Genomic DNA, 27,527 nt, shown 5'->3' with positions numbered 1-27,527 from the left:
CGGTCGGGTGAGACCGGAAGCAGCGGCAGCGGGGCGAGGGAGGCGCGGCGGCGTTCCCAGGCCTTCTCTGGCTGGGTGCCCCTCCGGCACGCGCCCTCCCAGGGGCATGGATGGGGTGGCTGGTCTCGAGTGCGTGCGCACGTGCACGCACACAAACCCAGCTACCTCGTCCATGCCCCTGGGAGGGCATGCACCAGAGGTCCGCACCCCCCCGCACTCCCGCTAGTGACGCCGCTGTCTGCATTTATTTATTTAAAGATTGATTGATTTTAAAACCCTGTCCTTTAGCCTAAAAAGGCTCCCAGAATGGCTTATTAATTACTTCAAGAAGAAAGTAAAAAGATACAGTCTCTGCCTTCACGCTTACAATTTGAAAAGACAATGGCACAAAAGGAAAACTGATTGGGAGGGAGGAGGAAATGCACAAGCACAGGTTCAAGTTCTTTTTCACAACTTTTCCAGGTGGGATGGAAAAGTTCAAGGAGATGTCAAAAGTCTTGGGTCTCTCAGCTATGCTGATGGAATTTCCCTGTGTCCCATCTCCCTCCCTCCACTGTTGCAGCCAGATGTGATAACTGCTGCCAGGTGACAGTTGGTGGAGGGAGGATCCTGGTATTGGTTTGCCGGCCAAGGAACCCTGCATTCCTTCTATGGTACATCTGTGCGTTGCAAAGGATTCTGGGACAAATTCTGGATATAGCTTGTGGAAGGTTTTGGCAAGGCCTGCTGAGCACTACAATCATCCTTGCCACCCACAGTGGAGTGCTATGGCTTATCAGAGAACAGGCAAGGGGGTTTCTTCCTCCTGCAAGCTGCCATGATTTTTAGCCATTCCATCTGCAGCAGAGGAAGAGGTGAAACAGGCAATGGCCGTTCGGCTCCTCCTCTTCCAGAACTGACATCTCAGTGGGCATTCCATGCCCACGCTAGGGAAGGAAGGATCTATCAGTTTCAGTTCTCTCAGTTTTTCATTTTTCCAATCTGAAATGTGGTTCTCCACATTTCTGCAGCAATTTTGCTAATTTTTATTTAAAAAAATCCTCATGAAAAATTTTCAGCATTTTAGTGTGAATTGCTCCTAATAAACACATTTTTATATACAGTTTTGACAAATGTACACATTTTTACAATCAAATTCTCCCAATACATAGCATTTTTGTATGGCATTTTCACCAATATGTTCATGTTTATGTACAAACATTCGCCTAATATATTAATTTTGGTTGCAGAAAACTGCATCTCTGTTGCGCTGCAGCCAACTCAGAAGGGACAGGAAGGGGGGAGGCATGAGTTTCAGGCACCTCTGCAGCCAGAAGAAGCAGAGTTGGGGATTGTTGTGTCTGAGCAGGATCATGCGGGAGGGGGGCAGCCTGCTCTCCAGTCAGTTCCCACGAGTAACGCCCTTTCCGAGGAGCCGAGCGCACCGCTCCCAGTTGATGCAGAGGACTTGTGGGGGGAAGCTTCTGAGTCAGTGCCAGCTCCTCCTTTACCAAGCAGTTCCCAGGAGGATTCCAGTGTGGCACCGCCCCCTGACCTCGAGCCTGTTGCTCGGGAGCAGGTGTCTTCAGATGAGCTGTTGGATGCGCGTCCCCTGTCTCCTCGTTCCTGTCGCCGCGAGAAACGGACAGGGCAAAGACAGGAATTACAAAGGAGTCAGAGATTACGTTCGAAAACATTTCCTATATAAGCCTGCCACGCCCAGTGGGGGGTCGTTGAGTCAGCTTCCTTCACACGCTGCAGAGCATGTCTAGAGTATAGTTAGGGACTCTAGTGAGTTAGCGTAGGGTTTCCTATGAAGTGCAATGCCTTTGATGTATCCATTACTCTAATAAAATGAGATTTACTTGCACACACACTCCAGCCTCATTCTTTCGGCTCTGGACGGGACATATTGACTCAACCACCATCCCTACTCGAGCCTGTTCCCATGGGGGATGACATCGACCAGAACGGAGCAAGAGGGGGAGTACCTATCACCATGGAAGCTTTGTATGCTGAGATCCAGAACCTCCGAGTGACTATGCAAGCCCTACAAGCCGAGAACCAAAACCTCAGAGCCGCAACGCAAGCCTTGCAAGTGGATAACCAGAATCTCCATGCCTTGGTTGCCCAAGTCCAGGCGGCGCCTCCCGGGGTGGCCGCCCCTGTGAAGTCTCCAGTGGGGCTCCCCGTGCAATACGGGGGCCAGAGTGAACAGTTTGCCACGTTCCTAGCCCAATGTGAGTTGTACATTCAAGTGCGCAGAGCTGAGTTCCCAACTGATGACGCGAAGGTGGCGTTCATCATCGGTTTATTGGAAGGGGAAGCGGCAAAATGGGCCACCCCGTATTTGATTCGCAACGACCAGATATTGGGCCAGTTTGACGCCTTCAAGAATGCGATGGGGGACATGTTCCGAGACCCCCAGAGAAAGGAGACGGTTGCCCGCCAGTTAGGGACCCTGAGACAGGGAAGGGGGTCTGTAGGGCAATACACGAATGCTTTTCGTGTTTTGTCTCAGGAGACGGAGTACAATGACCCAGCCTTGATGTACTTCTACAGAAATGGACTGAGTCCAGAAGTGTTGGATGAACTGGCGCGCTCCACACACCCCGACTCACTGAGAGGTTTGATTCAATTGAGTTTGCAGATAGACAGCCGCTTAGAAGGAAGAAAGTTGGAGCGAAGAATGGAGCCTTCACGGAGTCAGGTTGCTGCTCCGCTGCCCCGTGCACGCCCCGTGCCCAATCCTGGCATCCCTACTGTCTCGGGAGAGGAGCCCATGCAGATTGGGGGGGCTAGACCGCGATTGACAGAGAAGGAGAGGGAAAGACGCTGGAGGGAAGGACTGTGTCTCTATTGTGGAAAGTCTGGACACCTCACCAGAAATTGTGCAGCCAAAACCGGAAGATCCCAGCCGCCGGAAAACTTCACATCCCAGCTCTTGTACAGGCTAGAGAGTTGGGGGGTGCTACAGACACTGAGCCTCCGTTACGACCCCTTCCCTCCCAAGGGGCCCTTCTGTTGCCCATTCGCATCACCCTATCCTCAGTCGAGAGCTTCTCAGCCAAGGCTATGATCGACAGCGGAGCATCCTCTTGTTTCATAGACCGAGAGTTGGCGCTACACCACGCTATTCCCACAAGAGAACTGAGCCAGCCGTTGGCAGTGGAAACTATAGATGGCCGGCCTCTGAAGTCTGGGGTGGTGACTCGGGTGACTGAGTCCATGGAAGTGAAGGTCCCTGGGCATCGGGAAGACCTGTTGTTCTATGTGGCATCCTTGCCGCGTTTCCCGGTGATGTTGGGTATGCCTTGGCTGGTTAGGCACAACTCCACAATCTTTTGGGATGAAGCTGTGGTGGTTTTTACCTCCAAGTACTGCCATCAACATTGCCATCCTGAAGAGCAGCCACAGGTGTTGGCAGGGGCGTCTCCCCCAAGGGAGATAACTTTGCCCGCCAAGTATGGGAGTTTTTGGGACGTCTTCGATAAAAAGTAAGTGGAGCAACTCCCTCCTCACCGGCCCTATGATTGTGCCATTGATTTGGTGCCTGGAGCATGCATCCCCGCCGGGCGGATCTACTCTCTATCTGAACCAGAGTTGGCAGCGTTAAGGGAGTTTCTGGACGCCAATTTGAAGAAAGGCTTCATTTGCCCTTCACAGTCCCCAGCTGGTGCACCCCTGCTGTTTGTGAAGAAAAAAGGGGGGGAGCTCCATCCCTGTAATGATTATTGGGCCCTAAACCAGCTCACTATCCCCAATAGTTACCTGCTGCCGCTCAGTAGGGAAATGTTGGAGAGGTTGCGTTCTGCCAAAATTTTCATGAAACTGGACTTGAGAGGAGCTTACAACTTGGTGACGATTAAGGCAGGTCATGAATGGAAGACTGTGTTTAAGACCCGTTACGGTCAGTTTGAGTATTTGGTGATGCCATACGGGTTGTCGGGAGCAGCTGGAGTCTTCCAAAATTTTATGAATGACATCTTTCGGGACTTTGTGGACCGCTTTATGATAGTGTATTTGGATGATATCCTGATTTATTTGAATACTCCCGAGGAACACGACGCGCATGTGCGTGCAGTGCTGCAGAAGTTACGGGAACACCGTCTTTACGCAAAGCTGGAAAAGTGTGGGTTTGACCTAACCACGTTGGACTTTCTGGGGTATCGGATCTCTCCAGCAGGAGTAGAAATGGACCCAGAAAAAGTTCATTGTGTACTCACGTGGCAACCCCTCAAGACCAAGAAGGATTTGCAACGCTTCTTGGGCTTTGCGAATTACTACCATTGTTTCATAGCCAACTACTCCCATCAGACCGCACCGCTCACTGATTGCCTGAAGGGCTCAGGACCTTTCCAATGGACAGAAGCTGCACAAGAGGCTTTCGAGAGCCTGAAGCGAAGGTTTGCTACCGAACCCATACTACAGCATGCCGACCCAGCGCTCCCTTTTGTAGTAGAGACGGATGCATCGGACGTCGTGATCGGAGGGGTTCTTTTGCAACCGGCCCAGAAAGGGGGAGAACTGATGCCTTGTGCCTACTTTTCCAGAAAGTTAACCGACTCTGAACAAAAGTACACTGTGTGGGAAAAGGAGCTATTAGCCATTAGAAATGCCTTTGAAGCCTGGAGACACCATCTGGAAGGGGCGCAGCATGAAATTGAGGTGCGCACGGACCATCGTAATCTAGAGAGCCTTCATACCGCCCATAAACTCAATCAGAGGCAAGTGCGCTGGGCTCAGTTCTTTGCACGGTTCCATTTCAAAATTCATTATATCTCCCAAGCACAGAATAAGTGGGCTGATGCCCTCTCAAGGAAGCCAGAATTTCTGAGGGATCCCACCCCAAGACTGTTACAGTACATAATCCCTCCTGAGCAGGGAGTAGTAGGGGCCTGCCAAGATTGTTGGGAAGCTGAAGTGCGTGAAGCGCAACAACAGGACCCTTTCGTGCAGGAGCAGCGGGTCGAAGAGGGCGCGTCACCCCGGGCAGAACAGAAGGACCTTATATGGAAGGATGGCATACTGCACCATCAGGAAGCTGTTTATGTGCCCCCTGGAGAACTGTGAGTGAGGGTACTACATCAGTGCCATGACGCCCCCACGGCAGGCCACTTTGGGGTTTTTAAGACCATTCAAGCTGTCACTCGGGAGTTCTGGTGGCCAAAGGTGAAGAAGGACGTAGAGCATTACGTTCGCTCTTGCCCCACTTGCATGAGGGCTAAACATGCCACTGGGAAGCCACTGGGGCTACTGGAACCCCTCCCTACTCCAGGAGGACCTTGGCGAATGATTACTATGGATTTTATAACAGACCTTCCACCTTCGCAGGGGAAAACCACAGTTTTGGTGGTCGTTGATGCCTTCTCGAAAATGGCTCACTTCATTCCGTGCGCAGGGCTCCCAAGCGCTCAAGACACTGCCAAGTTGTACGTGCAAAATGTGTATCGGCTGCACGGTCTGCCAGACAGCCTGGTTTCTGATCGGGGCACACAATTCACCTCGCGTTTTTGGCAAGCATTGTGGAAGTTGCTGCAAAGTGAGCTGAGACTGTCGTCTGCCCATCATCCCCAAATGGATGGGCAGTCCGAGAGGGTCAACGCAGTGTTGCAACAATATTTACATTGTTTTGTGGGGTATCAGCAGGACAACTGGATGTCCTACCTGCATTTAGCAGAATTTGCCTATAATAATGCTGTGCATTCGCACACACAACAGACTCCTTTATTTGCCAATTTTGGCTACCGCCCCCGAGCCTTCCCTGCCCCAAAGGACAGTCTCTCAGTCCCAGCCGCTGAGGATTACTTGCAGGAATTTCACGCTATGCAACAGCTACTCCAAGAGCAACTAGAACAGGCCAAAGCGGATTACAAATGCGCAGCTGACCAGCATCGGAGAGAGGGGGACCTCATACGAGTGGGAGACCAGGTCTGGATCTCTACACGTTTCCTAGCTATGACTGGCCGGTGTCGTAAACTGCAGGATCGGCGTGTAGGGCCCTTTGAGGTGGAGGCTCAGATTAACCCCGTGGCTTACAGACTAAAATTGCCACCCACCTTCAAGATGCACCCAGTCTTTTACAGGGCATTGTTGACCAAGGACGCTGCCCCCGACCCTCACAGTCCGCGAGTGGAGCCCGCGCTGCCGTTGTTGGTGGAGGGGGAGGAGGAATACGAAGTAGAACAGATTTTGGACTCGCGAAAACGCCGAGGGCATCTTCAGTACCTGATTCATTGGAAGGGGTACGATCCAACTGAACGTTCCTGGGAAACGAAGGAGAATGTGCACGCTCTGACTTTGGTGAGGTAATTCCATGAGGCTTATCCAGAGAATCCTAGACCTCAGGGGTGGGAAGGGTTAAAGCACAGAGGGGGGGATGATGTTGTGCTGCAGCCAACTCAGAAGGGACAGGAAGGGGGGAGGCATGAGTTTCAGGCACCTCCACAGCCAGAAGAAGCAGAGTTGGGGATTGTTGTGTCTGAGCAGGATCGTGAGGGAGGGGGGCAGCCTGCTCTCCAGCCAGTTCCCACGAGTAACGCCCTTTCCGAGGAGCCAAGCGCACCGCCCCCAGTTGATGCAGAGGACTTGTGGGGGGAAGCTTCTGAGTCAGTGCCAGCTCCTCCTTTACCAAGCAGTTCCCAGGAGGATTCCAGTGTGGCACCGCCCCCTGACCTCGAGCCTGTTGCTCGGGAGCAGGTGTCTTCAGATGAGCTGTTGGATGCGCGTCCCCTGTCTCCTCGTTCCCGTCGCCACGAGAAACGGACAGGGCAAAGACAGGAATTACGAAGGAGTCAGAGATTACATTCGAAAACATTTCCTATATAAGCCTGCCGCTCCCAGTGGGGGGTTGTTGAGTCAACTTCCTTCACACGCTGCAGAGCATGTCTAGAGTATAGTTAGGGACTCTAGTGAGTTAGCGTAGGGTTTCCTATGAAGCGCAATGCCTTTGATGTATCCATTACTCTAATAAAATGAGATTTACTTGCACACACACTCCAGCCTCATTCTTTCGGCTCTGGACGGGACAATCTCAAAATTTGGACAAGTGCAAATTTCAAAGGATGGCTGTATTTTGGTTCTCCGATAATTTTGGAAAATGCAAAGTTGATACATCTGGCCTTAAATGCAGATCAAATCAAATATATCCCCCATCCCTAACACATGTCCACCTGTCAAATGTGTTCTTCAGGATCTGCCGACTAGATCCTGTTCCCCACTCCCGTCTTATATGAACTGAGATGGGCATAATTTGGGGACTTGTGGGGAGTTGTAGGGAGTTGCCAGAAGAGTGTTGCTGCTGCTGGAGTGTAGTCCTCCATTACAGACGAGGCTACTTGGGTGCTGCATCCATCACAACCATCTGGTGTGGGTTGGATGACTGTTTGCTTTGGTGTGCAATGCAAGCAACCACTGTTTCCTGCATCTCTTACTTTTTTAGGCTAGTGTTCTGTCTGTCTTTCTCTCTCCCCGTACCCAGCAGCCTCCCCCTTTTCCTGTGGTTTGATTGTTTGCAGTCCATGCACATTCTCACCCTATAGGGCTTGAAAGCCTTTTTAATGTGGTCGAGGTGGCAAACAGCTGTGGAGGGGGCCACATCCGGATTATACATTTAAAGCATTCTTATAGCAATTTACACAACTATGCAAGGGGTTCTCAGGTGCACTGCCACCACTGTTCCCTTATGTACGCTCTAGCCCGAGGCAGAATTGGAACATGAGGGCCCAAGGCAGATGTGGAACTTAAAAGGGAAGCCAGAGACAGCATTCAGTTTACTCATCTCTCACTGGAGTCCAAGAGTAGCTTGCTTTTCCCTGTCAAATCCCACTGATGTGGACGCATGGCATGAAGTCAAATGATCCAGGCACGTGAGAGGGTAATAATAGCCCTTTTAGTCTCGCACAAAGCATGGAGACCCCCAACAGCCAATGTTAAGACATTTACTAAGTGCTAAAAGGGAAGAGTGTCAGCAGAGTCACTTGAAAAATGCAGACTGAGTCCAGAGAGAAAAGAAACTGATAATACTTCAACAAAGAGGACAAAAGGAACCTGCGAAATGGCGCTTTAGGAAAATACAGAAACTGTTTTAGTTCAAGTCTGTCTATCCTACTGTGGATAATTGGGAACAGGCTTCTGGTCCCCTCACAAGAGACATAGCAGTGTTGAGGGTCAGATGGAGGTTGAGAGACAAGAGATAGCATTGGCAACAGGCCATCTTTGGCCCACGTGAGCTTTGATCGTTGGGTGTCTCTTAATCAGCCAGTCACAAGACAGCCACTTCTGTCAAGGAGATGAGCTTAGGGAGGGAAAGAGCGGTCTGTTTCGTTTCTCTCCGTTTCTCATTTTCCCAGTGTTAAATTCCATTCTCTACATTTCTGCAGCAATCTGCAATTTTTTAAAAAAATCCTCATGAAAATTCTCCACCATTTTAGTCTGAATTTCTCCAAATCAACACATTTTTGTAGGCAATTTTGTCAAAGGCACACATTTTTGCAAGCCATTTCTCATCATGTCATGCCTTCTTGCATGTAATATTCACTCATGCATTCATTTTTATGCACACTTTCCCCTAGTATATGCATTTTTATACATGTTGTTTAGTTGGTGAACTGCATCCCAACATTCTAATAAATGTGAATTTCGAAGGATGGCTGTGTTTTGGTTCTCATATTGTTTCGGAAATGGCGAATTTGATAAATTCTGCTTGAAATGAGAACTGAATCGAAATTCTCACCCATCCCTAGCTGAGCTTGACACTTTTTAGAAGTTGGGAGGTGGTGTTTCACCTAGCGATATTTCCCTGATAGATGGAATCCAGTCCACACGTGTAATGAAGGGAAGATGTGACGGGAGGACTGGAGAGACAGGGCAATCTTAAAATGACAAGCTGGCATAGGGCAGGACTGAGTTACAGCCTTGACTGTTAGATGATGCTTGCTAATTATTTTTCCCCCAGTGGTTTACTAAAGGAAAGATCTCTATCCAAAGGAATTCACAATCTCTCTCTCTCTCTTTCTCCCCCCATCCCCACCTCATATCTGACTCTCAGAATGAGTATTACTGTCGTCTAGATTTCCTCTGGAAAAAGAAGTTCAAGGAAGAACGTGAGGAGATTGAAACCATGGAGAACCTCAACCGTGTCTTGCTGGAGAATGTGCTTCCTGCTGACGTGGCTCAGCAGTTCATTCGCCAGAATCGGCGCAACGAGGTGAGTCCTGAAGCTTGATTGCCGCAGACTCAGGAGGGATAATTTCTGAATCCAAGGAAGGGAGGACTTATTAAAGAGCCCATTTTGGAAAAAAAAATGAAGAGTCTCTAAGCCACAGGTGGAGAACCTTCGGCCATATGTTGCTGAACCACGGCTCCCATCGGCCATAGCAATCATGGCCAATAGCCAGGGATGATGGGAGTTGTAGTTCAGCAACATATGGAGGGCCAAAGGTTTCCCACACCCCATCTAAGCCAAGGACAAGAAACCCTTTGGTGTTGAATCAATCCAAAGAGGTCTCTGAGAGACCAGTGGAGGTATTATTAACCCACTTTGCTTTAAGTCATGTTCAGTGAATGACCTGCAGTGCTTATAAATGCAATAAACAGGGAAGTCCACAAAAATTTAAGAAGATAGAGCAACTGCAAATTTATGGCTATAGAAACTCTGCAGAATCTCAGCTAATCACTTTCCATGATAATTGTCAAAATTTCAAACTGAGGTTTTAATCTTCATCAATTAATCATAAATCAAGAAATTACTGAAAGTAATAAATGGGGGGCACAACTCTAATTTATTTGTTTATTTACTTAGTAAGATTCATATACCACAATCAAAAACTAATTCTCTGTGGTTTGTATAAAACAGTATAAAATATTCATTAAGGAATAGCAATAAAAAGACTTTAAAAATAATAGATACAATAAGATAAAATAATAAAATGTAGATAAAATGAACAGTCAGAATTGTTTAAAAATACTTTAAATATTCAATGTCTGGATAGGCTTTCATAAACAAAAAGTTTTTAGCAGGTGTCGAAGACAGTACCATGAAAGATCCTACCTGATATCAATAAACGGGGTTCCCGAGAAAATGTGCTATCACACTGAAAAATGGATTTCTTGCAAGTACATACAACTTGTAATAATATATTGGCTAGCCAGATATAGAATCTATGCTAGTACTAAGTTCAGAATAATATGAGGCCATAATATTTGTTAAATAGTCATTACTATATTCAATCTGATCTGCGATCACACATTTTATACATTGTTCCCCATTATCCCCAACTTATGCTTCTAGGAGTTGCCTAGAAGTCTTAAGATCTCCCCACACACACCCACACACCTGTGCGGTATAGTGGCTAGAATGTTGGATTAGGATGTGGGAGACCAGGGGTCAAACCCTGGCTCAGCCATGAAGTCCACTCTGTAACCTGGACCAGTCACTATCTCTCAGCCTAACCTACCCCAAAGGGTTGTTGAGAGGATAAAAATGGAGATAGGGAGGGCTATGTTTTGTATGCACTCCTTGAAGGAAAAGTGGGGTGTAAATACACACACACACAAAATTGGGTGTGTGCAAAATTTGGATTTTCATGGCATAGTGTTTTAAAGGGTGCCCTGCATGCTGAGCTCTGATAATGTCTTCCTACCCTTTTTCCGCCAGCAGGATCTTTACCACCAGTCTTACGACTGCGTCTGCGTCCTGTTTGCCTCCATCCCTGACTTCAAAGAATTTTACTCTGAATCAAACGTCAACCGTGAAGGACTCGAATGCCTCCGGCTACTCAACGAGATCATTGCTGACTTCGATGAGGTATTGGAAATTCTAGTCTTCATTTAACTCTCTCTGGCCTCATCTTCACTATATATTTAAAGTGCTGTCATGTCACTTTAAACAGTCATGGCTTCCCCCAAAGGAAACTGGGAACTGTAGTTCGTTAAGGGTGCTGAGAGTTGTTAAGAGGACTCCTATTCCCCTTGAAAATGGAAATGGACTGCCTTCAAGGCGATCGCGACTTATGGGTTTTCATGGTAAGTGGTATTCAGAGGGGGTTTACCATTGCCTTCCTCTGAGGCTAGTCCTCCCCAGCTGGCTAGGGCCTGCTCAGCTTGCCACAGCTGCACAAGCCAGCGACTTCCTTGTCCACAACTGCCAGCTGGGGGGCAACTGGGCTCCTTGGGACTATGCAGCTTGCCCACCGCTGCACAGGCAGCACGGCATGTAAACCCTGAGCCACTCACTGTGGGGGTGATCTTTAGTTGTCCCTTGACCCCCAGGAGACACGAGTGGGGATTTGAACTCACAGACTCTGGACTCCCAGCCGGGCTGTCCTCCCCACTGTGCTATACCAGCATATCCTATTCCCCTTACAGAACTACAATTTCCGGCGTGGTTTAACAGTCGATCCCTCTTCCTAGAGAACTCTGGGAATTGTAGCTGTGTGCGGGGGATAGGGGCCTCTTAGCAACTCTCAGCACCTGTTCCCAAGCTATAGTTCCCTGGATTCTTTTGGGAGAAGCCATGACTAAAGTGATATGAAACTGCTTTAAAGGTATATAGCAGATGGGGCTTCTGTTCGTCTGTTTAAAAGGGGATTTTTACACTGCTTTTCAAGGTTTGCTTGCTAAGTGGTGTGCACCTACAACAGTCGTCAAAAACAGCTGAAATCTCAGTGATGCAATGAATAGCAGAAAAGTACATTTAAAAAGCCAGCAGAATCCGTAGGAATTGTTTCTCAAAGGCCACAGCAGAACATGGGCCTTCTTACGTTTTCCATTCATTTATATCCCATCCTTCCTCCAGGGAGCTTAAGGGGAACTTACGTAGTTCCCTCCCATTTTAACTCCATATCAGTTCTGAAGATCACCTTAGGGCAGCCTTTCCCAACTAGTGGGCCACCAGATGTTGTTGGACCACAATTCCCATCTTTCCTGACCATTGGCAATGCTGGCTGAGGCTGATGGGAGTTGTGGTCCAACAACATCTGGTGGCCCACTAGTTGGGAAAGGCTGCCTTAGGGTCAAAGTTAGTAATTTGTCCAAGATAACCCACAGATCCTGGCTGAATAGGGATTAGGGCAGCTGTGGCTGGTGCACATTGGGCCTGGTGGGGCAGAAGGCAGGGAGCCCAATAGTAGATGGAGCCACAGCCAGTGACAAGCAAAGCCAACTAACTTTAATTTTGTCCCATCCTCCTCCTCCTGCTCCCCGCTGAGTTCAACAAGAGCAAAACTGAGACTAAAGAGGAAGGAAGCTGATAGGAAGTGCCGCCCCTTGGACTGGTTGCAAGTAAGAATGTGGGGAGAGGGGGCTTTCTGACAGCAGATTGAGGTTGGTGGGGTGATGCCCCATCGGTCCTGCCAGACCAGGTTCCCTTGGATTAGGGTAGCCATCTGTATGACTTTACAGTCTTCTGTTTGCATGGCTGTCAGAAGAGAGTCTTTTATTTGAAGGGCTGTCCAGTTCCAGTCTGGGTTAAAGATAAAGAATCCCCAAAAATGGAGAGCAGAAAGGGCCTTGAAGTTGCCCATCAACAGTTTACAGCTGGACAGCAGACTGAACAAGTACCCAGATCACCTGGGCACGTTCTTCCACACTACGGTGAGAAGTGTTCTTTTTCTGTCTGTAGTAATTGTCTCTTAATGTGCCTCTGCGCGTATAACTTAGCGAATGCAGAATTTGTATGAAAAATGTATGTCCTCTTTTTGGTGATGGGCAAGTGATGTGTTCCCCCAGGAACATCTGATGGACCACAGTTGTAGACAAAATGCTGGATTAGATAGAGCAGCCTTCCCACCCTGGTGCCCTCCATTTGTTGTTAGACTCCAGCTCCCATCAGCCCCAGCCAGCATGGCCAGCGGTCAGGGATGTTAAGAGTTGCAGTTGAAAACCAGGCTAGGGAAGGCTGAGATAGGCTACTGCTGTGATTCAACCGGAATGTTCTTAGGTTTCATAACCACTGGGAGGGGAGGAAAAGCCATTATCTTTCCTCTCTATTTTGACAGCTGCTCCTGAAGCCCAAGTTCAGTGGGGTGGAGAAGATTAAAACCATTGGCAGCACTTACATGGCGGCCACTGGTTTAAATGTGGTGGCTGGACAGGATAATCAACAGGTAAGGTCCTCCTTTCTTTGGCATGTCTCTCCTGGTTCCCAAATCCCCCCGTGACATCCTGAACTTATGGGGCACTTGTTTACATTACTTGGCAATACCACTTTACACTGGTGGTATATACACTGGTAGGTATGTACATCGGGAGCCACCAACGTGGATCCTGTGGACACAATAGTGTCTTTGAGGTCTTCCCCTGGTCTCCATGAACCATCTGAGACCCACTCCCACCCCTTAGTTAAGAGATAGTGAGGGTGGTTACCTTTTTGTTCCTGGTAAAGTACATGGATCTGAAAGGAAATTAGAAGAGTGACACTCTTCCTTACTTCCTTTTTCAGCTCTATGTGCTTTTCAAGGCTCACATAATTCTGCAGGGTATGGCTTTTACCCAGATTCCTTGGTAAAGCAAAGTGTGTGTGTGTATGCATACCTAGTTTTTCTTTTTGTGTGTGTGTGTGTGTGTGTGGAAGTCTGATCCGGGGAAAGGGGGAGAAGTGGCCAGAGGGGGTGGTATCCCTGGTACCTACTGAAAAATCCAAATGTGCCCATGGGCCTCAAAAGGCTAACCCCAGCCCAAAGATGTACACCCTTATATTTCTTTTTAGTGTTTACAAACCCCCCCAATTGTAACACCCTTCCACAACTCTCCTCTCTTGGCCCTTGGCATGGGTATTAAATGTTTTGACTTTCTAAATGCGAGTTCGTGGCAAACAAATTCTGTGGTTGCAGTGTATCCCTCCTGCCAGGAATGGGGTGCCTTTCTCCCCACAGTTTAGTAAAAAATTAGTTTTGGGTCAAACCACAAAAGCTGTAGTTTTTCCTTTGACAGAACATGCAACTAGACAGATAACTTCAGCAGATACGATCAAAATATGCTTCGATGTGCCAGAAATAATAGGCTTGCCTGTGGGATAATTCTGATCAGCAGTGATAACCACCCCCACCACCCCCATGCACGCATTGCTGTTTTATAGCAATGCATCTTTGCTGATTTGGTTCCTGTCCTGGAGATAATCATAGATAAAATGAGGATTTTGTTTTTTCTTTCTTTTCTGCCTGAAGTTTCATTTCTCCATGGTATAAACCTGCAAATTTACTTCTGTGCAGGCTGACATTGACAGGGGACCATGAGTCCATGAGCATCCCTCAGTTCTTGCACAAATGCAAAACTTTTGGCACTCTTGGACCCAGGGCTCGTGATGGCCAGAGAGAGCGCCATTCAGTACCAGCATGCCCTGCAAACAACATGATCTGAAGTGGACCTTGTTGCCTCTTTCCTTCTTCTGATGCAGCCAATTGGAATGGCCACTGATGGAGACAGTTATAGGAGGCACCAAGCCAAGCAGCAGTTGGTTCCAGCCTGGCTGATGAAGGAGGCTTTGCAGCCTCACTTCTTTCTCTAAGTCTGAGGAAGCCAGGTGGAATCACAGTCAAATTTCTGGTTACCTTAATTTGGATTGTCTACTTTTTAAAAGTCTATGGCTGTGTGTACATATATTTAAAGCACATGACTTCCCCCAAAGAATCCTGCAAACTGTAGTTTACCCCTCACAGAGCAGAGCTTGGAAAAGTTACTTTTTTGAACTACAACATGGCCACTGGGGCTGATGGGAGTTGTAGTTCAAAAAAGTAACTTTTCCAAGCTCTGTCACAGAGCTACAATTTCCAGCACCCTTAACCAACCACAGCTCCCAGGATTCTTTAGGGGAAGTCATGTGCTTTAAATGTATGGTGTGTACGTAACCTGTGTTAGACTGGCTCCTCTCCTTTCAGCATTTGTGGGTGTGCTTCTGTGTCTCTTTCTTTCATTTTGCCTTCTCCATCTATTGGCTTATACTAATGCATGTGTGTTTGTGGTGGTCATTGTAGGACACCGAACGGAGCTACACCCACTTGGGAACGATGGTGGAATTTGCCTTAGCTTTGGTGGCCAAGCTAGACATAATCAACAAGCACTCTTTCAACAGTTTCAAGCTCCGTGTGGGTAAGCATGAACTGAGGAAGTTCCACTTCATATATCACCTCTGCTATGAATTCAATATGTGACAAAGGCAAATCATTATGGTTGGTAAAGATTAACACAATACTGTTGCGCTCACCCTAATCTCCGAGTGGTGTGAGACTTCCCAGAGTTCCAGCACTTACACAGAGTTTGATTTCCTTGGATGAAGGTCAGTGGAGACTGTGGTGTCTAATAGGATATATCCTTTTATTTATGCACATATATGACCTGAGTGTAAGATGGAAGGGCTCACAGCACTAACACCCCAACAGATCTTGTTTCTTCATTAGGTTTCTAGCTTTGGGTAGCCTTCCATAGCTTTGGATTCAGCACAGAGAGCAAGGCAAGCTTCTTTGATCATTCCAGCTTCCAGCCCCACATCATACTAACCAAAAATGTACCTCCTGCTCCAACCAAGTGAAGGGGGAAGGCTACCCTCATTCCTTTGGCAACACATCTTCTCTTGGCCAAGTATTTAGACCTACCCATTAAATCAACAAAGAGACTGGCTTTGCCAGACCTATTAACTTATGAGAGGAACTGGTTCGACCAGTTCAGTAGGTCTCTCTAATACAAACTGCATCTCTACAGATAACAAAATCACAGCTTGAAAGGAACCCACAGACATCATCCAGAGAAGCCCCCCCAATCCTATTGCAGTCTTTTTGTAGCGGAGGGGCATAACACCCATTGACATCAGATGATGATATATGAATTGCTTTCTAGGAGATATCCCAAAGTGATTTACAACATATAAGACAGTTACACATATAAAAACAGTTAAAACAACTGCATATATAAAAGCAATTTTGAAACAGTATAAATATAAAAACAGTTTAAAACAACAGCACATGCATAATATCAATTCAAATCCAGGAGGGAAATCAACTGGGATAAAGATGTTAGAAGGCTTGTTGAAAGAGGAACATCATTAACAGGCACCGAAAATATAATAGAGAAGGCACCTGTCTGATATGCAGTGGGAAGGAGTTCCAAAGGATAGGTGCCAGCACACTGAATGCCCGAATCTGACATCATGCGGAACGGACCTGCTGATAGGATGGCATCTGAAGGATGCCCTCTCCTGCAGAACACAGTGATCAGTTGAGTATGTAAAGGATCAAATGTACCTATTCCTTTCTTCAAGCTTCTAGCACTGGGTTGAGGAAACTCGGGCACACGGCCCTAATAAGGACTGCCAGTCCATTTTGGATGAGCAACACCTGCCTGTCCTATGCTGGATGTCATATAGGATGCCAGGTTTGGGGCAGGGAAAGTCACAGGTGGGCCAAATAGGGGGTTATTGCCATTCAGCTGATTGGAAGTGCCTGCAAAGCTGCAAGGCACTTTTGAAGCCCCAACTATCACTTGATTGTCAAGGGTTCAAAGGGGTCTGTGCAAGCACCGCAGTCAGATGACTGCCAGTGCTTGAGAGAGCTCTGCACAGACTGAGCCCCACCATTCAGCTGGGATTGGCTGCAGTAGAGAGTTCCCCTTTGGGAGCTCCCTAGGACAGCCCGTGGGGTTGCAGGAAGCAGCTTGTTCTCAAAGTGCTTCCTGCAGCACTTTGAATACTAGCTACTTTCTGTAGAGAGGGGAAAAAATGCTCTGGTTTTAGAATTTTTTTCTTTCCAGAGAAAGCAGTTTGTATTCAAAACACTTTGAATACAAATTGGTTTCTGATGAAATTTTTTAGAAGCGTTGTTTGAGCTATTGTTTCTCTTTCTACAGAAAGCACTTTGAATTTAAAGTGTTGAAGGGAGCACTTTGAATACAAACCACATTGACTGCTTTTAGGAGCATTTCCCCCTCTGCAGAGACTTCAAAATGTCTATTGTTGCAAATTGGTTACCGGTGCTAAGAAGTGCATCTTCAACAGCAACTGCTGATTGGCAGTAGTGGCAACCTCCTTTCAACTTTGACAGGTGTCAACTACCTGACATCATAATGAGTCTGATCCAGTCCCCCATTCCTGTCCTAGCAGAAACTGCCAGCGCAGAGCTCTGATTGGCTGGTGCCTATGATATCAACAAGAACCTTCCTTTTTGTAATCCCCAGTTTTGCACTTTAAAAAAGACCCAACTTGACATTTAGTAAGGTAATGAATGACCCTCTAAACCAGAGGAGGGAAAACCCTCCAGATGTTGGTGGGTTCCAGCTCATCATCTCTGATTGCTGGCCATGCTGGTTTGAGCAGATAGGAGTTGTGGTCCAATGAGATCTGGAGAGCCACAGGTCCCCCCCTCTAAACATTCATACAGTGATCTTAAGGATTCTGGAAAAAAGTGGGTCGCCCCCCAAAAGTATTGGAAGAGGGGCAGGATTAATAGTTGGTCAATGTTTCATTTGCTGGCATACCTGCCTGTCATTTTAGTTGTGAAGCTTGGCAATGGAGGAGGTGGCAGCAGGTATGTAGGGGTCCAGGGTTCAACAGAACACTCCCAAAGCCCCATGAGAAACTCTGAGAACTTCTGGCCCAGCCCTAACTTCATCCCTTGCTTAATTTCAGCTATATGGCCCATGTTTAAAAATAAAGTACAACTTGCTGAGCAAAGATATACAGTCTTGAGTCCACTGGATATCCCCAACCCTTCGGTATCTTTCACAGGTATAAACCATGGACCAGTTGTGGCTGGTGTGATTGGAGCCCAGAAACCCCAATATGATATTTGGGGGAACACAGTGAATGTGGCCAGCCGGATGGAGAGCACAGGAGTGCTGGGGAAGATACAGGTACGGATGTAAGAAGGCATCATGTTTAATCTCACCCTCTATTCATCATTGTGTCCAGCACTGTTTCTGATCTGCTGCAGTTCACCGTTTGCCAGAGACGACATTATTCATCTCGCTGTTCACTGTGGCGCATTTACGTAACCTATGTAATTTATGTCATAATTATGCAAATTACATTGGCATTACTTTATTCCAGCCCATTCAACTCAATGTGAAGGAAACACAATGCAAAAGGGGGAGGACATAATCAACTACTTATCATTTGTGAAGTGAAAACAACAACAGCAAATAACCATTGTATTTGCTGGATTGATTTCCATTCTGGACAGGGGACAAATAAGCGAACGAACATTAGCAATGTACACACCCGTTTCTGTTTTCGTCTGAATTCTTTGACATCCCTAGATACAGGTAGAGCTTTTTAAACACAGGCAGGTAGCATATGCGCCTCTCAGCACCTCCTGAAGCTGACCACTGTTCCATCCCTGCAGAGTTTCTTCCTTCCTGTTCAATTCTTATCTAAAAATGTGTGCTTGCTTTTTCTGTGTGGTTTCTGAATGACAGTATTTTATTTGGTAAAAAGAAATCAATGTGGTTCCCCCCCCCCTTTTCTGGTTATATGGCTTGAGGAAAAAGAGGGTCCCTCCCATCTGTCTAAAAACAAATTGGCCTGTTTCTTTCACGTGTGTGTGTGTGTGTCTGGCTGGCACTGAAGTCAGAAAGGAAATACATTCACTTGCTTTCCAGAACTATAGCTGTATTGGCCTGTTGTCAGTGCCAGCTGGTGCCCATTGGGACTGGTGGGGCAGAAGAAGGTGTGTAGTTGTCTGGGGCCTTGGGGGTCTTAGACCCCCTTACTTTTTTGGGAGCAGGGTTCCTATGTCCCCAGCATCCTACAAGCCAGTCAGCATGAAAGGAGAGTGTATTAACCATTGAGAAGAATCTTCTAATGTGCTTCCTTGTCCTTTCCTGCTGTTTGGAGCCAATCAGAGTGAAAGGAGAGTCAGTCACTGAGAAGACTCTTCTCAGTAGCTAACACTCTCCCCTTTCATGCTGATTGGCTCCTAGGGATGTCTGTTGTTATGGGAGAAGGCATTAATAAGCTTCTCATTATCAACCTAGCAGCACAAAAAGTGTGGGAGGGGGCATGGGTATGACTATCGGATCCTGCACTTCTGAATTTGCCACTACAAGTGTGGGCACAAAGCTGGAAGCCCAACAGTGGGTGGCACCAGAGCCAACGACAGGCACAGCCAACTAATTCCAGCATTGTCCCCATCCTCCTTCCTGCTGAGTTCTACATGGGCAATACTACGACTCAGGAAGAGGAAGCTGTCAGGCAGTGCCACCCCCTCGACTGGTTGTCAGTATGAAGGCAGGCAGGGGAGGACAGGCTGAAGTTGGTGTGGCAGTGCCCCATTCACCCTCATGCACCAGCACCCACTGTCTGTTGTACTAAAAGAGAAATCTCAGCATGCTTATTTAAGAATAACCATTTTCACACTGAGTGGGGTTTACTTCTGAATAGACCTGTTTAAAACTGAGAATTGTAATCTGAGGTAGCCATGGTGAAAATTAAAGCACGGGGGTCTTTATTCCAGGTTGGTCAATCCAGAACATTTCTTTATCTCTGGCTCTTCCCATTTTCAGCATACTGCCCCCAACAAATTACCCTCAAGGGAATGCGCCCCTTGACAGAAAAAAAGGGTTTCCCAGCACTGCTTTAAAACAATAATACCCGGGCTGGCTAGACTGATTTTTGTGCTATGTTGTCCTAGTTTTCTTATGAAACCATCAAGCAGGTGCAGGAAGGCATTCTTAAATGCAGCCCTATTTAAGATTCAAGGGGCAGCTGAAATTAGAGGAAGTAATCTATCCATGGCTGTTAATTTTGATAGTGAAATCAGGAATGGGGAACTTCTGGCCCACAGGCCTAATTAGGCCCTTCAGGCCTCCTCCCCATCTGGCCCGTGAGGCAGTTTTGGCCAAGCCACACCTGCTTCCCCTCATATGTGAAGCCATGTGTGGGGCAGGTTAAGATACACCTGGGTCAAAGGAATTTGTGCAACGCAATGCAAGCCCCGACAGTCAGCTGATTGTCCAGGCTTGCATAGCTCCACGTGCTGCAAGTTCCAACAATCAGCTGACCATCAGAACTTGCATAGCTCCGTGTGGGTCACCTGACCTCATTGTTTAAGCAAGCCTACCTAGGCATTCAATTTCACATGCATTTTAATATGTAATTTTATGTTATGATGCATATTTTCAAAGCTGCTGATTTTATTTATTTATTTATTCATTAGATTAACATTCTTCACATCTGATGTTATCTATAATTTCAAAGTGTATCTTATGTTTTATATAAACTGCTTAGCGGTCTGGGTGATTAAGTGGTATAGAAATCCTGTTAAACGAATAAATAAAAGTGCAATGTCAGATGATTGACAGGTGGGATGCCCTGCTCACTTGTCTAACTTGATATTTGTGTCTGTGTGTGTGTGAAGGATCAAGCTTACCAGACAGATCTAGTCTCCCCCTCCCTCCCCAGTGAAATGAAACCTCCATATATAAAGGCAGTGTGGCTTCTGAATACCAGTCACTGGGGGCCAAAGAACAGGAGAGAGCACCACTATAAGTATATCCACCTTGAATGTGGATGGGAAGGGGGGTAACTCTGTGCCATATCACTTTAAGCATAAAAACGTCTTGACGTTTGCCCTGGAATCATCATCTGTTCCATTCATTACGAATCATGACATCCACTAATAAAAAAAAAACCCAATAAGCAACAAAAAACATTGGGGAGTAGATTCATTGTGATCACTTCTATCCAACCAAGAAAGATCCAAGATTTGACCAGATATCAATGTCTTTCTCTACTACGCTGTTCTCTTTAATGGCCTCCCCTCTCTTCCCTGCACAGGTCACAGAAGAAACAGCCAAGGCCTTGGAGACACTGGGCTATGCTTGCTCTCTTCGTGGAGTTATAAAGGTGAAGGGCAAAGGTCAACTGCGAACATATTTTGTCTGTACAGACACGGCTCGGTCTGGTCCCCAAGCACCTATGCTGAGCTGAGTCTCTCGGAATGAGACTGGGACAAGTGCCAGACTTTCTTGGGGGATGAAATTTGCTGCAGGTGGCTGCGGGCCCTTCCTCCTGCCACTTGGGGGCAGCAAGCGGCTGAATTTTAACTGACCTCTCTAGTGCTGGGTTTCATGCAAGCCTTTGCACTCCACACTTGGTTCGTGGGTTCCCACAAAGTCCACGTGTCATAAAAGGACTGGCTGAAGGCTGAACAGAAGAGACCCCAGGAGTGCAACCTACCCCTAAAATGACTGCAAGCTAGAAAAACTAGCTCAAGTACATTTGCCCCTTCTGGGAAAAAGACAAAAACAAACCACCCTACCTCTGCATTCGCTGCAAGCAATGTCCCATTTTCCTTCATATTTTCCTGTCGTTACAAAGTCAGATGATGCCACTGACCCATCCAAAATTCTTCAGGGGTACCTTGGGGGACTGGGTAGGGCTTTATTCTGGTTCAATGAGGTATTGGAAATTCTAGTCTTCATTTAACTCTCTCTGGCCTCATCTTCACTATATATTTAAAGTGCTGTCATGTCACTTTAAACAGTCATGGCTTCCCCCAAAGGAAACTGGGAACTGTAGTTCGTTAAGGGTGCTGAGAGTTGTTAAGAGGACTCCTATTCCCCTTGAAAATGGACTGCCTTCAAGGCGATCCCGACTTATGGGTTTTCATGGTAAGTGGTATTCAGAGGGGGTTTCCCATTGCCTCCCTCTGAGGCTAGTCCTCCCCAGCTGGCTAGGGCCTGCTCAGCTTGCCACAGCTGCACAAGCCAGCCCCTTCCCTGTCCGCAACTGCCAGCTGGGGGGCAACCGGGCTCCTTGGGACTATGCAGCTTGCCCACGGCTGCACAGGTGGCAGGGCACGTAGCCCCTGAGCCACTCCCTGTGCAGTTAACTGCAAAGGCAGTTAAATCCACGCGTTAGGCTTTCCCAAATCCTCATTTGAGGAACCCCCAGTCCAGTTGTTTGCTCTAAACGGGTGTTGTAGGAAGCCTCCCATTCCCACATCCCTTCAGGACGGATCTCAGCATTGTGTCCAGAAGCCTGAAGTCTTGCTCACGCTCTCATGCAGCAGCCATTCCTACCATGGCTACTGGGGACCCTGTGGCTTTTGTATGGGGTCTGGCAGGGCTGGACATTGGTTAGGAGACCTCTGAACAGTAGGAATGGGGGAGAAATTCGATTCAGTTTGCATTTAAAGGTGAACATGCCTAATCTGCATTTTGCAAAGTAATACGCAGCCATCTTTCAATATGTGCACTTCTCTGAATTTTGGGGTAAGGTCCTCCAGCCAAGTAATGTGCATATACTAGGCTAAGTGTGCATAAAAAAATAGACATTTGGATGAAAATTGCATACACAGATGCATTATATTAGGGAAAACTGCTTTGCAAAAATGTACTTATTAGGCAAAATTGCATACATATCAGTAGGAGTATTAGGATAAATTTACACCGATAAATGTTCATGAGGACTTTAAAAAAATCACAAACTGATGTGGAAATGTGGAGGACTGAACTTAAACTTGGGAAAATGAGAAACTGCAAGAACCCGATATTGACACATGCTCCCATCCCTACTGAATAGGCATGTCCCATAACAGCAGCGGGGAACTTTCTCCCTGTAGACCTAATTATGCTCACCAGGCCTCCCCCTTTGGGCCATGAGACTGTTTCAGAGAAGCCTGACTGAAGCTCAACTGAGGTTGGGAGATGTCTGAATAGGTGTTTCTGTCATGGACTGAGAGAGGTATGATTTTGGAAGGCAGCCAAGTCAATGGTGGCTGATGACTCCATGTCAGTGGGGCAGTGGAATCCGCTCTGGGTTTCCCTTCCAAATTTCAAAGAGCTGTCGAAGGTGCTGAAGTACTTAAACCTGGAGCAGGTTCCACTGCCCCACGGACATGAAGCCACCAGCTATCATTGCAGCCAGGATTTTGGTGCCACTACTGGGGTGTAGATCCATCATAGGTGAGGGATAGAGCTGGTTGCATGTTGCACCCATCAGAAGCATCCGGGGTGTGGGTTGGAGATCTGATTCCTTTGGTGTACAATGCAAGAAACCACTGTTTCCTCCTTCTCTTTCTAGGGCAGCTTCCACCCTGCCCAGTCCGTTCCCATTTCCTTGCTGATTGTGGTGTGTTTACAGCCCTCCTTGTCACATGCTAGTCCCTAGAACAGCCTTTCCCAACCAGTGTGCCTCCAGATGTTGTTGGACTACAACTCCCATCAGCCTCAGCCAGCATTGCCAATGGTCAGGAAAGATGGGAATTGTGGTCCAACAACATCTGGAGGCACGCTGGTTGGGAAAGGCTGCCCTAGAAGGTTCAAAAGCAAACTTCTCATGGTGGAGGAGGCAGAGTTGTGAAGGAGATTTGCTTTCCCCTTTTTGTGCATGGTGTGAATTCTCACCTGGGTCAGTTTTGGGGGGGGGGGAGAGAGAGAGAAGGAAGCATGCCGAACAAGGCTTTAGGCTTAAGCCCTGGCAGAAGATTTTTTTAACAAGAGAATGGAGTCAAAAAAACTTTTTCCTGAAACCTGGGATACTGCGGTGGCCAATCAGATCAGAGGACCATAATTCAACTCTCACCTCCACCCTCCAGTCATTTTACTCGTTAAAAAGCCCATACCCGGATCACGCTTTGAGCCAAACGTGAACTGTTTTTGAGATGTGCCACATCGTGCATGTTGCTGTAAGTGTTGCACTGAATGCAGTATGTGTAAATCAGGGATGGGGAAGCCTCTAGTCCACAAGCCAAATATGGTCCTCCTGGCCTCTCCATCTGGCCCTTGGGACTTTCCTTAGGCCACACCTCTCACTAGTCCTGCTCTACACCTTCCTTGAGTGCTTTTATTTGGCTGGACTATGTCCTTGAATTGGTGATAATGCCTCTTGCTTTCTTAGACAGAAAGAGAGATTTAGGGAATGGGGGTTTAGAAACCTCTTGGCTTTTCTGTGGCTGAAATTTAGTGTACTCTACAAGGGTAAGATTCTCATCCATTGCTCCACCCATTTTTGCTTCTGGCCCTACCCACCACTGGTATGTGGCCCCCAGAAGGTTACCCATGAAGGAGTGTGGCCCTCAAGCTGACAAAGGTTCCTCGCCTCTGGTGAAAACACCAGAATCCTCTTGGCTGAAACCCCTCTGACAAAACCAGAGCGTCACACAAATCCAAAGGCATGTCTGAGGATCCTCTGTGAGGTTGCAAGGGATTGTGGGATGCAGTTTCAAAATCCAGTGGATGACTCATCAGGCTACCTGTACAGGTGCCTTGCCAGGATAAAAGCTGCTCCCTTTCTGCTTGCAAGGAGGAAGAGATGCAAGAGGGTTCCCTTTGGAATCAAAGCTGGCATGTTTAAATTCTTGCAGGAATAAACAGTGTTATCTATTTTTATTTGTAAAAAATGATGTCTCTTTAGTATTTCTTTTGTTGCTTTTGTTATGCTTTGTTAAAAAAAGAGACACTTTCAAAGTTCTATACTTTTGCCCTGAGGTAAACTGATACTTTGGATGCTAATTTTGGATCCTGCCAGCTAGAGTGATCATAATTTAGTGGTGAAAAGTATGGGAGAAATTTCTTGGTCAAGAAAAAGCTGGAGATCTAGTTAGGTTGTTATTGAATTCACAAAATGTAGGGCCAGGGCACCCTAGAGTGCTGTAGGATAACCTCAAGAATGTTAAGGGAAGTCACTGAATGAAAGGCTGCTGTGAAGCAGAAGCACAAATCTATGCAGGAGGCTGCCCACTGTCTCTGGATGAGTGACTGCACTGGGCTTCTCTTCTTCCAATCAGCCTCTGCTAGAGAATATGATTATGCCTCAGTATGAATGAAACATCTAGTCCCTTGTTATGCAAATTCTAGCAGAAATATCCAAACATAGAGGAGGTTCTCTGTTGAAACTCTGCATGTGTGTGACTCATGTAGGAGCATGGGAGGGGGCATCTCTTTAATTCTTTTTCAGATTCTAAAACCTTCTGTTTAAGAATATTTTTAAATGCCTCCAATTTTAATTTGGGGCTGGGTGGGGTGGAGCGGAGAAGACTGGAAAGGGCTTTGAGGTAGGTGTTGCGGTAAGCTACCTTTTGAAGACACTAAAGGGAGCTGTTGTCACCTTTAGTTCAGACCATGTGTAGATAGGTTTATTATTTTTCCTTTTTAACCCCCTTTCCTCCTCTGCCACAGTTTATCACTTCAGAACAGATTACTACCCTCCTTCTCAAAAAGAGTGCATAATATCCATTCATAAAGATCACAAGTCCCTGTATCTTATTTTATTTTTCACACCATTTAATCTCAGCTCTCCCCTTCTTCTCAGCTCAGGCCAGCAAACTGAATGCTGATTCTGTCATCCATCTTCCTAGTCTCTGCCCAACCCACCTCACACCAAGGTTTCTTAAACTATAAAGTGGCATATGGTTCTTCATTTAGTTGCATTGCACATGGAGATATCATCCCTTTAAACATTGAAACACTGCTTCAGGGATAAAGGGGGAAGTGGCCAGTGACCTCACCTGTTCTAGCTAATCAGCACTGTACACCAGGAAATAGGAGGGCCAAGTAGGGCCTACATCAAAATGTCTCAATGGAGTGCTCCTCTTCAGGCTACCAACCAGCTGCACCCTTTTCTAAATTACTCTGTTCCGTGCCCTTTCCCCTTAGTTTTCATTTCTCACCTGAAACAGACCAGCAGCAAAATGCTATAGCGGAGTGCTCCTGTTCGGGATGCCAGCCAGCCATGCCATCTTCTAAGATAGTCCATTCCATGCCCCTCCCCCTTGGTTTTTATTTCTCACCTGAAACAGACCTGCGGCAAAATGTTAATAGGTGGAGTGTTCCTGTTCAGGATTCCAGCCAGCCAGCTAGTCAGCCAGCCACGCCCTCATGTAAGATGTTCCATTTCATTCTCCCCCCCCCATTTTTAGTTTCCCACCCAACGAATACTTGCCATTTCATGGCCACTAAACATACTCAGTCCCCATGGGACTGTTTGCCGTTTTCCACCTCCATGTTATGGTTTTCCCACCCCTACAGGGTTTTTTATATTTCTGGAAGCCTTGGAGTTCCCTTGAAGCGTGCACATACCTCAGTCCAAGGAAGGCATTTGTCAACACAGCATGTGCACTTCTGCAGAGCTCATTGCTGCAATTATGCACACTGGAACACATCCAAGGCCTTACCCTTGCACCATCTCCTGTAACAATACAGCTCTGTTTATTAATAACCCTCTCTCTCTCTCTCTCTCTCTCTCTCTCTAGGACTTAACTGTTTTTAGTCTTGGCTACTACAGTACAATGTCCCTGAAACTTATCAGGGATGTCAGTCAAACCAGTAGTGGCTGGTGCTTCCAGCACTTTGGACAGCTCCTTGAAAGTTCAGACTAAACTCCGCAGTGGATTTCATTGCCCCACTGATCTGTAACCACCAACCGCCACTAAGCAGAATTCTGCTTCCCTGGATCAGTTTTTGTCCTGAAACATTAATATTGGCTGAGAAAAAAGACAAAATCCAACAGATTTCTAGGTGTTTTTTTTTTTAAATCCAAGTTTGTTTTGGTTTTGAAAACACTATCTGGGACCTTAAATTGGCATCTGTCTGGATCAGGGCTTGTTGTGGTGCGTGTATGTGGGAATTACCCCCGACGCAATACTTTGGCAGGATTAAAATGTAAAATTTAGTTGGTCTTCCTGAAATATTTGTTTTTGTCCCACATGGTTTGTGTGTACAGAAAGAAAACTGTAAATGGTAATTTTGCGACATTGTTTACTTCTGTGCAGCTGTCAATGTCCTAATAGGACTACATTGTAAGTCTACTTCTATGTAAATCTTGCAATGAAAAGTGCATGAGGGTATGATGTTACCCCCAGAGGTCTGGGTTAGAGTTTTAATTATGACGTATTATTAATTTTTACCCTTAAAGAATATATTTTTATTGACATGGAAATTTTGCTAGAAACAAGTAACAGAGGTGTGTTTTTTTTTGGGGGGGAAGGGGATACTAGATTATTGCCCCACCCACCCCCTTCTAGGGGGCAAAGTACATTTTAAACAGGAGATAAGTGCACTGAGTCCTCAATGGGCCCTCCTCCATTGACAAGCACCTTCAGAATGAAGGAAATGATAATGGGAGGGATGGCAGCTGTGGAGGCTGGAGCCCACCGGTAGGGCAGAAGGGGGGGAGACCAACAGTGGAGCCACAGCCAATGACAAGCTGAGCTGGAGCCAATGATAGACAGAGTCAACGGATTTATTTATTTATTTGTTACATTTATACCCCGCCTGTCTTTCTTTCTTGGGTTCACCATGGAACCCAAGGCGGCATACATGTGGCTCCCAGGCAGTCTCCCATCCAGACACTGACCAGGTTCTTCAGCAAGGTGGTGGCCCGATGTGCCTTCAGGCCATTCTATCTGCCCTCCCCCCACACTTCTCCTGCTGAGTTCTACAAGGGCGACCCTGAGATTCACGAAGGAGGAGGCTGACCAGGCAGTGCCATCCCTTGGACTAGCTGGCAGGTTAGTGGGGCAAGTGCCCCATTTGCCCAAATGGACCAGCCTCCCCTGGGTGGGACAGCAGGGACTTTTGAACTTTTCCTCCATCGGTTTTTCCTCTCTCTCAGAACTCCC

The 27,527-nt window shown here is 47.0% G+C and overlaps 1 protein-coding gene across 5 annotated transcripts in view; it reads left to right on the top strand.

Annotated features, from left to right (window-relative positions):
• ADCY4 (adenylate cyclase 4) overlaps window positions 1-25,457 on the top strand; it is a 79,051-nt gene extending 53,594 nt beyond the window's left edge. For 3 of the 5 annotated variants that reach the window (XM_061588668.1, XM_061588667.1, XM_061588669.1), the window contains exons 21-26: window positions 9,029-9,187; window positions 10,637-10,786; window positions 12,978-13,085; window positions 14,952-15,066; window positions 17,693-17,817; window positions 20,741-25,457. In XM_061588668.1, the coding sequence (XP_061444652.1) occupies window positions 9,029-9,187; window positions 10,637-10,786; window positions 12,978-13,085; window positions 14,952-15,066; window positions 17,693-17,817; window positions 20,741-20,893 (810 nt within the window). In that variant the 3' untranslated portion in view covers window positions 20,894-25,457. Of the gene's footprint in view, window positions 1-9,028; window positions 9,188-10,636; window positions 10,787-12,425; window positions 12,911-12,977; window positions 13,086-14,951; window positions 15,067-17,692; window positions 17,818-20,740 lie in introns of those variants that run through there. The other 2 variants (XM_061588670.1, XM_061588671.1) reach the window with 2 other exon arrangements.
• Window positions 25,458-27,527: the final 2,070 nt, after the last annotated feature.

Source organism: Rhineura floridana, chromosome 11, assembly GCF_030035675.1.
Source record: "Rhineura floridana isolate rRhiFlo1 chromosome 11, rRhiFlo1.hap2, whole genome shotgun sequence".
NCBI classification, from domain to species: domain Eukaryota; kingdom Metazoa; phylum Chordata; class Lepidosauria; order Squamata; family Rhineuridae; genus Rhineura; species Rhineura floridana.
The sequence above is the reverse complement of the archived record's forward strand: the minus strand, read 5'-3'. Positions and strand labels throughout refer to the sequence as shown.